General features: G+C 48.9%; 1 protein-coding gene across 4 annotated transcripts in view; it reads left to right on the forward strand.

Annotated features, from left to right (window-relative positions):
* FAM178B (family with sequence similarity 178 member B) overlaps positions 1-12,881 on the forward strand; it is a 114,555-nt gene that overhangs the window by 37,234 nt on the left and 64,440 nt on the right. For all 4 annotated transcript variants that reach the window (XM_043603236.1, XM_043603238.1, XM_043603235.1 and 1 more), the window contains exons 7-8: positions 3,320-3,425; positions 7,194-7,278. In XM_043603236.1, the coding sequence (XP_043459171.1) occupies positions 3,320-3,425; positions 7,194-7,278 (191 nt within the window). The remainder of the gene's footprint in view (positions 1-3,319; positions 3,426-7,193; positions 7,279-12,881) is intronic.

Here is a 12,881-nt window from a genome sequence, read left to right on the forward strand (position 1 = left end):
GTTTCCAGATGTCTAGCTCCAGGAGGTCTGAAATACGCATAAGATAGCTTCTTCAGTTCTCACCTGGTCCTTCCTTAGGTGTTATTTGTTCTAGAGAATCATTAACTCCTGGTCCCTTAAGGGGAGGCCGTAAGCTATTTGCATTACAAGACCTGTGTAAAGTGAGGTGGGGGTGTAGGTCCTAGCAAGGATAGAAACCGGATAAGAAGCAAAGGAGAAAAACACCTTTCTTCCTCATGGGGTCCCTTTGGTTTCCCTGTCTCACTGGCATGCCAGGGTTGTAGCCTGGGTGAAATAAATCCAGCAGTTACGGAGTATGGATGGGGCTGAGCTGCCTCACTGGCTTCGGCTGCCCCCAAAAGTAAAGAGCCAGGGGAAGCAGCCGGCTGGGTGGTTGCTGGGATCCCTGGACTTCTGCCTTTGGAGGGTGCTCACTCATCTTTAAACAAAGGAAAGAAAGAAAAAGAGGAAGAGCAAGGATGAAGGCTCTGCCCATTATTCCTTTCTGTTCTCCTGAGGCATTTGACTTAAACTTGCATTTGAGGAACTTGGCAAAGACACAGAAACTGATGCTGTGTAAATAACTACACTTGGTACTTATCCCTCTGCCATCACTTGGGATTCCCAGCGCATTTAGATCCTTTGCCCTCTGGGACTGCTGCCCAAAAAATGGATGAAGATATAGAGGCTAGAGGAATGTGTACTCAGGCGTTATCGGGAACACACAGTCCAAGTAGAAGGTCACAACTCTGCCCAGGAGCCCAGCGTGCTGACCCAAGCTGGTCCTTTGTTTTGTGTGATTCCCCTTTTCGGCTAATCCCCTCCCCTCAATTTCCACCACCACCAAACTCCTCCCCACCCCCCCCTTACTTCCTTCTGTTCCTGTGCCTTGCCACAGGTGGCTGGACAGTATTCTGGCTGTGGCTACTTCTTATCCCAGGTGGGAACCTGTCACAGGGATCCTCAGACTTGACAGCTGGGGCTTCTCGCCCAGCCAGGCCTGCTTGGCATGTGCTGCCCAGGAGGCTCTGTCCCTCCCCTTCTCACTCCCAGGTCCTCTGACAGTCTCAGGATAACTTCCAATTTAGGATTGGCTTTGTAGCAGGCAAAGGCACCCAGTTGGACCCAGGGTCAGCGTTCTTGGCTTGCGGACATGAAGTGGGTATTTTCATAAATTTAAAATTGATTCTGTAACCTGCATGAGCTTTGGGCACATATACCTAGTTTCCCCACCCTTTTCCTCCAGGTTCCCCCTCCTGCCGCAGATCACAGATCCAGGGCAGTGTCTGCACAATCAGCCTTATCCCTGCCATTGAAGGGAGAGAGCTTATGGTTTCACCGAGGTGAAGCAGTACTGCCTTCACCGAGCGTGCACACACTAGGCTTGTGATCCAGCTTACACAAGAGATTCCTTGCCTCTCACATAGCTCTAAGCACAGAATTCCTTGAAAGCCATTCCTTTCAAGGCACAGCTGGATCATGCCCTTTCTGCCTATCTCTTGCTCCTTGTCTTATAGGCTAAACCTAACTGGGCAACAGCGAACTCAAAGGCAGCCTGATCTTTTCTCTGGCAGATACTGGGCTGCTGGGAGGCTGGCAGAGCTGAAAAAGGAGACATTGTAACCAGAGGGTATCTCTCCCTCAGAGCAGCAGTTGGAAATGTGATGATCTGAGCCAACAGGGGCTTGTACAATCAATTCCCCTACTGAGAAACTGGTGGGGTGCCCCCTGAGCAGAATGCCAGAGCCAGAGTCTCCTTAGAGTTCCGGAGTACCAGCCTCCTTGCCACATGGCTCCTGGCCAGGACGTGTCAATCTGTGAGGTCTTCCAGGCATTGTTCACTTGGTTATTGTCTGTGTTCAGGGTGCTGTGCTTGAACCATGCGTGCATTGCGGGGTCAGCCCATGAAAGTGTCTGTGTGACCGAGCACGTGAATTAGAGCGGAGTGTGCCAGCAGCCCTGGGGTGTACACGTGTTTGTATGTACAAATAAAGGTCTATTTTAGAGTGGTCAGCTTCACAGACATAGGAACAAAGCCACTTTCTCCCCTGAACTTAAATATTTTGGAAAAAAATATATACAATTTGTAAATTGCCTGGACATACTCAAAGAGACAGCAACTTGGCTCAGACAAGAATCTTTCTTTTGGAGCATTCTGTTCCTGGCAGATTAAAATATGTCCTTTTTAAAAAGGAGAAGAAGGTTGGGCTTACCGATGAAATTTCTATCTAGAGTCATCTGAAATTGACTGAAAGAGTTATCTGAAATGTTCTTTGCATGGATCTGGCCATTAAAAAGGAGAACAGACATGAAGTTACTTTTTCATTTCCTGGAATCCATATTCATCGCCTTTGAGACATCATCTAGAACAAGAGAGCAAAGGAGCATTCACAAAATGCAGAGGGTCAGAGAACCCTACCCCAAACCCAGCCTCCCTGGGGGTACCCAGGAAGGGTGGTGAAACCCAGCCAGCCCCTCCGAAGTGACTCTGAAAGCACCATCCACCAGAGGCCCTACGGCCACGTGAAATAGTTCAAGTCGTTTTATAGGGACCTGGGATCCTGTTTGTCTGGATGGTCTACCAGGGCCACAGAGTATTCAAAGCTAGGCTCCTCTCCATCCTGGCAGTTTGATTTTTGAGAGCTTCCTGTAGCCCCACAGGGTCCCGTATGCCTGAGTGCCATCCCCGCCCCCCCCCCCCCCCACACACACACACCTTGACTTTGCTCCTCACTCACGTGGTTCCTGGAGAATCTTTTGTGACACCCTTGTTTGTTATTTCCTTCCCAGAATGTCTCCATCTTGGGCCTCTTTCTGTTATTTTCCCATCTTCTCAGGTGTCCTTTGTTTCGGAAAAACACAAGACAGGTCAGAAACGCTCTGTGTAACTGGATCTCAGACGCTGGTCCCACGTGGGCCCCGAGGGTAATTCTGTCTGCCCATTGCAGCCCAGGCCCTTGGCTAAGAGGTGACTCCTCATCTCGACACAGAGCCTCTTTGCAACCTTGGTAAATACCTCAGTTTTCCCCTCCATCAAATGGAAAGGACAAAATGTACCATCCATTCATATGTTTAAAACACTCAGAGATGTTCATGGAGAGCAAATGATTCTGGTGATGGTGTGGGTTGTTTTTCCTTCTGACAGCTCCTGGCATCAAGGGCTCCAAGCATTTTTGTCCATAGCAGTTACTGATGTGATTCTGGCATCTGGTAAAGCTGAAATATGGAAATCCCCCGCAGCTTTCGTGAGACAGGCATGTTGAGGGAGGCTGCCAGGCTGGCTGCGTGCTCTCCTAACTTCACTCCTCTGTCTCCGCAGCTGCCCACTGGCTCAGCAGCTCTCCTTCCTGCGCAGTGGCCTCCTGAGCAACCTCTACCTACACACCCCCGACTGCCCTGTGCCCCTGCTCCAGTGGCTCTTCCAGGTGAGGAGCACAGACCTGCCACTAGGTGGCGGGAGCATGCTGGCCGAACAGCCCAGTCAGGGCTGCATTGGGGGGGGGGGGGGGGGAGTGGGCACTTCCCTCTTCTGGCCTTGGGTGCTGCTTGGTCTGTCCCAGTCTGCCAAAAAGAGGGAGGAGAGCTATGATGACAGTCATCACAGAGTTCAGGGACCAGCTCATGGTCTCACTCCATTCCCCCTAGAGTGTGGGCCTCACTGGGTGTTGTTGCCTGAGCCACCAGAAGGCCTCTCCCTGACTACTTGCTACCCTGCAGGTGCTTCCATTGTGTCCAGGCTCCTCTGTATTCCCAAGTCACAGGTCCTGGCCCTGGTCCCACAAGTAGCCTTGCAGTGCCTGTGGAGGTGTGAGGGCCATCATGAATTTACAGCTAGGTGTGCCCCAGTGTTTGAACATTTGGCTCTCTCTGTGGAGTTTAGGGTTTCTGGAGAAGTCTAGAGCAGCTGCTCTATCTTCTCCTTTCTTCCCTTCTTGCTACTGCAACATTTTGCCTTGGGGGTACATGCGTTCTGCCCTGGGCTTGAAACCTTTGCCCTGAGAAAGACAGAACCCAGCAGGGATAGCCCTGGAACCAGCTGCTGTCATCTGAATGCAAGGCATGAGGGTGCCGGCCTTGGCACCCACCCAGGACCATCCCTGCCTGGGGATGGGCAGGTCACAAGTTCCAGCTGGTCCCGTTCCTGCCAGTTGGGGCCTGGACCCCAGCTGTAAATTAGAGCCACCATGCTGGGTGGATTGTTCTAGGAACTCCTCTGCCTGGGCAGACTGGCTGCCTTCCAGAAAAGGCCCTCCTGCTCTCTCCTCTTCCCTCTGTGATCCTTTCCACCTCCCTCCCTGCCCCAGAGGAAAAAGACACCCTCAGCTCCTGGGGCCCCAGTGTGTGGCTGATGCCCTTGCCCCTCCCCCAGGCCCAGTGGGGACTGGAGGGCCAATAACAGGGAACAGTGCGGCCATTATTCTCTGCCTCCTGTCAGTGCAGTTTCTCTTTGCTCCTTGCACAGTATATGACAGAATGCACAATCAGGCATTGGGAGACACAAAGAACCCATCTGAGACGTCGCCCACAGAGGGTCCTTGTGTGACCCTGACACGGCATGGGGTGCCTTCCCTATCAGTCAGCCTGCGAGCAGTGGGCGAGCCCTGCCCTATCTCTTCTCCCACCTGGTCACCTCAGCAGGGGGCCATAGAACAGAGGACCCAGCCCTGAGGCCAGACAGGCACTAGCTGTGAGTTCCAACTCTGCCACTACTCCCCTGTGACCTTGGGCGGGTTATTTAGTATCAGCTCTATGCCTCAGTTTCTTACTCTGTAAACTGGGACCAACTGTCCCATGTGAAGATTAAATGAGGAATTCCTGTGACCTGCCTTGTCCTTATGGTCACAGCACAACTCTGCCCAAGGCCTGGATGTCATCCAGAAGGGATGATGTTAGCTCAGAGGTTCTTGTTCTCCATCTTCAGGAGGAGAAACAAAAGCTCTCCCTCTCCCAACAGCTTTAAGCCAGATAAATGAAAGGGGTGCACTTGGCCCTGGCAGCCTTCTGGGGGAGACTCTGCCCAACATCTTTGTCTCCGGAGAGGGAAGGAGGAGCAGGGCAGCTGACATCTGCCAAGCACAGTGACCATGTGGCCACTCATGTGGCCACACTATGGGCCTTATCATGATGGACTCTGATATTTCACTTTGGAGGTTTTGGTTTTCTTTCCACTTGGAACGTATTTTCTTCTAGTAACAAGTAGCATTTATATATTCATTCATTCCCAGGCATGGCACGAGTACCTGCTACAGAGTATAGGGATAGAAGGATCTTGGAAATGGTGTCCCAAGTAAATTCTCAGAATGTGGCTATGGTTGGTGCTCAGCATACTTCAGAACTTCACATTGTTAGTGGGGAGTATGGTTGCAAGAAGGCAGAAATCCATGGGGGCTCCCTGGAGCTGCTAGTGGGATTCTCCTAAGGTGCAGGGGTGGTTCATGGGATCCAGGGGTGGGGCCTCAAGAAAAGCTAGAATCAGGATGGGGAAGGCTTAGGATCCTAGGACAGGCCTTAGTTTCTCTCTATTCCCCAGGCTCCATGGCCAAGTCAATTCCCAGGAAGGAGAGTCTTATTGGCCCAATAAGGGTTAAGTGACAACTCCCCCCCACCCCCCAAGTCCAATCAAAAGCAGCTAGGTGAGTAGGGTCACAGGGCTGCTGGGGCCCTTGTGTATACCTGGGGTTGATCTGAGACCTAGGGGATGGGTGAGCTAGGCAGATTTCTCCAACCTTGCTCATTCAACTGTTTTCTTTGGGAAGGACATACTGAGTTCCCATGGAGACTAGGTCCTGCCGCTTGCCACCCTCCCTCCTCCCAGTGGAGTGTGCAGTGGAGCTGGGTGAATGGGCTTTGGCTTTAGTGTTCATGAATTACTAAGCTGGTCAAGCAGGTGACATATGCTGTCAATGAATGCATATTCTTGTTGGGAAATGATAACTATGACAAAGTTACAAGAAGCTATGAGAGGAAGAGGGAGGCAGAGTTCTGGTAGTGTAGGTCAGATCCCTGGGAAGACGACTCTAAGACAGGGTTCCCCTGAGCTTCTCTGGGGATCCCTCCCAAGAGCCACACCTCTGAGGGAGAGCAGCCAGGCAGAGAAAATTTCGGAGCCCACAGTCAGTTCTTCGGGGGGCTTTGACAGTGGGGTGACCCTTTAAAGTTGTCCCAGTTGAGGCAAGAGGTCCAGGCCTTTGGACTGGTATTGGCCAGTTATCAGACTAAGGCTACACTTGGAGAGGGGGTGTGACTTTGAGGCACTCTTGCCCTGCAAGTTCAATGCCCAGAGAGGAACTCAGCTCAGGACTCTCAGCAAGCAACAACCCCAGCCCCCAGCCCCTGGGGATGAGAGCTTTAGGCCTGAAGAGGGAACGTGCCTAGCACGTCCACCACAGCAGGCTCTTCTCTGCACTTTCAGAAGGATGGTATAATATGCAGCAGGGCCGACCATGGGCAGGAACAGGGCCACCAAGGCACTGCCCCACCTCTAAGGCCTGGCCCCATCTGTGGCCAGGATGGCCCTGAGCAGGATGGCCCTGGTGGGGAAGGTGCTGTCCCCCTGCATTTCTCCATGTCATGTTCTCTCCAGATTCAATATCCTCAGATTATGATCCTCAGACTCAAGGAGCGTTCAAGTAAGGATCCCAGTGAGTTCGAGTTAGGTGGGTGACCTGCACTCCCCACTCGGTTATTCGAGGATCTGTATTCCGTACCAAGTCCCTCCCAGAGCCAGTGGTCCAAGATGACTGTAAGTTAAGGCAGTGACCCGGAAATGACACGAGGATCATGGAGAGTAGCCATCTTGTCATTGTCCAGCTGAGTGTACTGAGTGCTTTTGAACTCTCTCTCTCCTCTACACTGGCCCCTGCCCTGGAGGGGGCATGGCCGTGACCACAGGGAGTAAGGGCCAGAAGGACCGATACTCTCATACAGGGAGGTGGACAGAGTAGGAGATTTCAAGTCACATTGGCCTGGGATTGAATTCTGGCTTTGCTACTTACTAGCTGTGTGACCCTGGGGAAGTTGCTTGACCCCTCTGAGCTTGATTTTTCTCATCTGTAAAATGTCAAAAATGGCAATGTCGTTCTGCCACGTGGACTTGTGAGGGTTAAATGGAATTTATTTGGTATGGAATAATAAAGGTTTATTACTATTATTATAGGAATGACCCAGCTAACCTGCTTTTTTTCTCCTTCTAGCTGCTGACATGGCCTCCAGAAACTTCTTCAGGAGCCTTTGGCCTCCTGTGGGATCTCAGTGTGAATGGGCTCTTCCATCAGTCTGGTCAGTACTAGGGAGCAGAGTGGAGACTTTTGCCCTTAGTACCCAAGCTCGAGAGCCTATATAATACACAGCTCTCCGCAGCCCTGGAGCATGGCATGTGGGAGAGGTGCTGGTGGGGACATTGCATCACTGGGACATGGAGACATCGGGCCATCTTTGGCTCTGGCTCCAGCATTAGTAAAAAGCTGAGCCAACAGGCTCCTTGGCACCTTGATCTGGCTTCAGACCCATATGTCACTGTGGCCAAGTCCAGGCTGACCTCACAGACTCTTGGGATCCCAGAACAATCTGGAACATGAGTTTTCTGGACTTAAAGGGACAGCTTGCCTCTGAGTTCTTCCTGCGGGCCCCAGTTTGCTTGGGAGGGTTTCAGGAACATCTGCATCTAATCAGGGAAGCTCCTTGTGTTGAAGTCACCAAGGGGGAGGGCCTTGAAGCTGTGCCTCCACCAGTAGTCCCCCTTGGCTCCTTGGGTATCAGCAGAGCCCCTAAGTTTGATACAGGCAAAAATGAGAGCCCTAAGTCTGTACCTTCGTCCTGACATTGAAAAGGTGCTTTAGGTCATCTCTATACCTGAAGATGTTCAGAGTTCCACAGAACAATCAGTTTTCCCTTTAGTGGCTATACCCTTCCCACGCTGTCATCATTTGGTACCTGAACCTAGACACTTGGGCACCAAAAGCTATCATGTAGCCAGTTGAAAGGTGCTTACGGCAGACAGGGAGAGGGATTCACAGGTGTCCGGAGCCTGCTTTTGCCCACAGCTGTAATCTGCCCACCCTCCCACTAAAATTTGAAAGCACCTAACCCTAAAGACCAAAGTTATAGACCCACCATGCAGCATTAAGCCCCTGCCCCACTGGCCCTTTGGATTTCTGCTTTTGTGCCTCTTGTACTTAAGGAGTTGACTGAGCTGGGGCCCATCTGTCAAATGAGAGCATTCCAGACTCCCGCATCCCCTCCCCTCCTCCCCCATTCCCCATCCCCATGCCGGGACCCTTGTAACTGAGGTCTTCTGAATAGCACCAGTCTGGGCATCCCCACCCTTTTCATAACCTCTGCCCCTGCAGCCCGAGCTGCCCTTTTTTGAACCTCTGGGGCCTCCTCTGCGGCATGCCTGCCCTTTGGGGGAACAGAGGCCTTCCTTGTCTTGCTCCTCTCCTCCATGCAGTGGTATGTGTTTCCTCCCGCAGAGGCAGAGGGGACATCCCACTCTTTTTTGCTTCTTGTTCCATCGTCCCTGATTCACTTGTCTTATCATCCCCATCAGGAGGGGCCAGGATCCTGCTCTGAAGTTCCCAGCCAGTTCACCTCTGGCTCCAGAGAGTTTCTCATGGTATCACTTGAGAGCCCAGCCTGGGCTTCTCTTTCTTTCCCATTGGGATAGAGACTGGCCTAGAGGATTCCATGCCAAGGTTGGGATCTTGACTGATTTGGGGAAGGTCAAAGTCCAGGTCCACAAAAGAATTGAAAGCAGGGACTTAAACGGGTATTTGCACACCCAGGTTCATAGTAGCATTATTCACAAATAGCCAGAAGGTGGAAGTAACCCAGGTGTCAATGACGGATGAGTGGATAAAATGTGGTATATACATGCAATGGAATACTATTCAGCATTCAAAAGGAGGGAAATCTCTGACACAGGCTACAACATGGGTGAACTGTGAGGACATTATGCTGAGTGAATAAGCCAGGCACAAAAGGACAAGCACTGTATGGGCCACGTATGTGGAGTACCTACAGGCATCAAGTTCATAGAGACAGAGCATGGAATGGTGGTTGCCAGGACCCAGGAGAAGGGGCAGTGGAAAGTTAGTGTGTAATGGGGACAGAGTTTCAGTTTGGGAGGATGAAAAAGTTCAGGAAATGGACAGTGGTGATGGTTGCACAACAGTGTGAGGGTACTTAACACTGCTGAACTGTGCACTTCAAAATGGCTAAGGGGAAATTTTTATGTTACGTGACTTTTACCATAACTATAAATAAATAAGTAAATAAAATAAAATAAAATAAAATAAAATAAAATAAAATAAAATAAAATAAAAAACAGGTGTCAGCAGAGAATCTACCAAAAGCTGGAACTAAAAATCAACCGCCAGTTCAAGAAGCATGGGTAAGGTTAAATTAGATCCAGAATGGGTATAAAAGGAAGTCGTGCTCCTCAGGATTTGTTAGCAACTTGAGGTGCTCTGAGTGTCCTTGTCCTCTGTAGGACACAGCCCTCTAGGGCAGAACCTGCGAGCTGCCTTCCCTCCAATTTGGAACTGTGATCGAAGTATGTGTTTTCAGGTTGCCTGGCCTTTCTCTTTAGTAAAATGGGGAGATTTGCATGTGTGTAAATTTCCATCCCTTGCTGGAGTTTGTGGTGACTGGCTGTTTTTCACAGACAACCCTGGGGAAGGTCTTACTGTCCTGAGTAAAGGGAGAGCTGAGGCCGGCCCAGGCCTCAGAGTGGACTGTTACAGGTGTGCCCTGGATGACTGGGGCTGAGGGCTGAGCAGGGTTCAGGTCCGGGGGTCACTGGAGTTCTGGAGTATGGTGGATATTGCTTTCCTACATTGAGAAGCAGCACACATCACCTGGTAAAAAGCTCCTTGGTGAGCTCGAAGACTAGGATATTTCAGAACACTGACATTTTTCACTGCAAGGGGTGTTTATGCATTTATTTAGAAGACATACATTGAGTGTCTCCTCTGTTCAGTACTTCGCTAGATGGCAGAGGAAGATACAAGGGTGAATAATGTGTGGTTCCTGCCCTCAGAAGGCTGACAGCCAAGTGGGAGGAGATGAAATGCACAATTACAACAGGAGATAGACACAACCACAAAACTGTGGGAATTCCAAGGAGAGGAAGATTACTTCTAGCTAGGTGGGGTTGGGGTGCAGGGAGGCTGGAAACAGGAAGTGCTTTGTAAGAAAGAAGGCAGTTGAATCATCTCTCAAAAGATACATAAGGCAGGGATGGCAAACTCACTTGTCTGTGGGAGCCAAGTGAGTGAGTGACTAGAGAGTTCCTGCCCTAAGAGGTTAGTAGGTCTGGTATTCACACATCTCTCCTTTTTTTTTTTTTTAAGTTTATTTATTTATTTTGAGAGAGAGAGTGTGTATGTGCAAGCACAGGGGGAGGGGCAGAGAGAGAGGAGAGAAAGAATCCCAAGCAGGTTCCATGCTGTCGGCTCAGAGCCCTGCCTGACAGCCCAACACTACCCAATCTCATGAACCATGAGATCATGACCTGAGCCGAAATCCAGAGTTGACACTTAACTGACTAAGCCACCTAAATGCCCCCAGATCTCTCCATTTTCAAGAGAAGCTGTGTTTTAGTCAGTTTAACTTTGACTGTAAGTGGCAAATACCCAATTAAGAAAAGTTTATTGTCTCACATGACAATAAATCCAGATGTGAGGGGTTCCATGGTATGCTTAGCAGATCTGCAGTATCAGGGCTCCAGCTTTAGCTTCTGTGTTACCCTTCTCACTACATCTCCTCAAGGTTGCAAAATGGCTGCCATAGCTCCAAGCATCATCATGTTCTCATGATACAGCAGTTCAAGGCAGAAAGAAGAGTGGAGGAGAAGAGGTCATCCTTTCTCTTATTTTTCTCTCGTTTTACCAGGACACCTTCCATTTTGTTTCATTAGACAGAACTGGGTCACAGCCTTTAGAGGACATTTGCCATGTTTTCTGACTGTCTGATACCATTTGAACAGCATGACTATGTTTGAAGAATTTTTAGCCTCCTGATCCTCCCTCCCCCTCCAGGGTACAATCCTAGAGACTCACTTTTCCAGCCTCCTTTCTAATATTTGAATTTTTAGTTTGGAATTTCCATTTAGTTCTGTATGATTTTTTTATAGTTTGTATTTCTCTACTGGGATTTCTTACATGTTCATTCAATATGAGCATATTATCATTTACTACTCTGAGCATAGCTATAACAGTTGCTTTAAATCCTTGTCTGTAATTATAACATCTAGATCATCTAATTCATCAACATGGAAAAATAAGTATGAAAGAGGACATTTATTTAGAGTGAGTAGAGAAGTCATACCAAATACTGGACCTTGGGAGGTTTAGATCCATTTCTTCTAGATCTCTTTAGATCTAGAAATGTTCATGTAGAAATGGCCATTGGTTGTAGCCTGTCTTTCTTCCCTAACCTAGAACATTCACAGGGGGCCATGCCAGTGAGGACCTCAGAGCTTAAGCTTCATTAACTTTACCGTCAATTGGCTTCTAACACGTAACAAACTGCTTTCTATTTAAACACCCAGAGCTTTTTTTCTGTTGCCTGTAGCTCAGAGCCCTGACCGACCCAATAGCCACCCCAGGCCAGTCCCTGTAAAGATAAGCAGGTTGACATGGTTCATCTGCTGGGGTGGACCCGCTTTCCTTGAGCAGACACCCAAACAATACCAGGGATGACGGGGAGCATGGCTGTTGGGTCAGCAGCCAGTATAACCTGCTGAAGTCAGAATACGTATGTGAAATCTCTCGGTAATGAATTCAGTTAAAAGACAAAACCCCCCAACCCCCCACTGTGAACCCATCTGCAGACTGTATTCCACTGTAGATGCTATATAGCACCAGTGACTTGCAGCCCTGCGGGTCGGATTTGGGTGTGGAGAGATGCAAGGGAAGGAGGGAGCACTGAGAACAAAGACGAGGAGGAAGGGAGAGTAGGGCTCCCTTAAAGAGGTAGATTAGGAGATAAGACTGGATGTTTGAAGCCAGATCTCAGAGGATGGTGGGGGCTGTTGCAGGCACAGTGAAGTGTTGTTAATATTTATCAAGACTGGGACAGAATTTGTGTTGTTTAGATGTAATTCACATACCATGTAATTCACTCTTCTAAAGTGTATGATTCAATATGATTCATAGAGTTGCTCAACCATCACCACTAATTCCAGAACATTTTCATCACCCCGGAAAAAAACCTCATACCCATCAGTGGTCACTTCCCACCCCCTCACTCCTCCCAGCCCCTGGCAGCCCTTAATCTACATTCTGTCTCCATGAACTTGCTTATTCTGGACATTTCATGTAAATGTAATGATATAATGTGTGACCTTTTGTATCTGGTTTCTTTCATTTAGCATAATATTTGCAAGGTTCATGCATGTTGTAGCATGTATTAGTACTTTATTCTTTTTTTATGGCTGAATAATATTCCATTGTATGGATGTGCCGTATTTTATCCATTCATCTGTTGGTGGACACTTGCTTTGTTTCCACTTTTTTACTATTGTGAATAATGCTACGATAAACATTTGCACGCATATGTTTATGGGGACATGTGTTTTCAGTTCTCTTGGGTGTACACTTAAGAGTGGAATTGCTGGTTCATATGTTGACTATATGTTTAACTTTTTGAAGGCTTGCCAAACTATTTTCTCAAGTGGCTGCATCATTTTGCATTCCCACCAACAATGTAGGAGGGTTCCAGTTTCTTCACACCCTTGCCAACATTTGTTACTGTCCATCTTTTAATAGCCAAAACTAGTGGGTGTTAAGTGGTATCTTGTGGTTTGGATTTGCATTTCTCTAATGACTAAGGATTTTCAGCATCTGTTCATATATTCATTGGCTATTTGTATGTCTTCT

Source organism: Prionailurus bengalensis, chromosome A3 (assembly GCF_016509475.1).
Source record: "Prionailurus bengalensis isolate Pbe53 chromosome A3, Fcat_Pben_1.1_paternal_pri, whole genome shotgun sequence".
In the NCBI taxonomy this organism is placed as follows: Eukaryota; Metazoa; Chordata; class Mammalia; order Carnivora; family Felidae; genus Prionailurus; species Prionailurus bengalensis.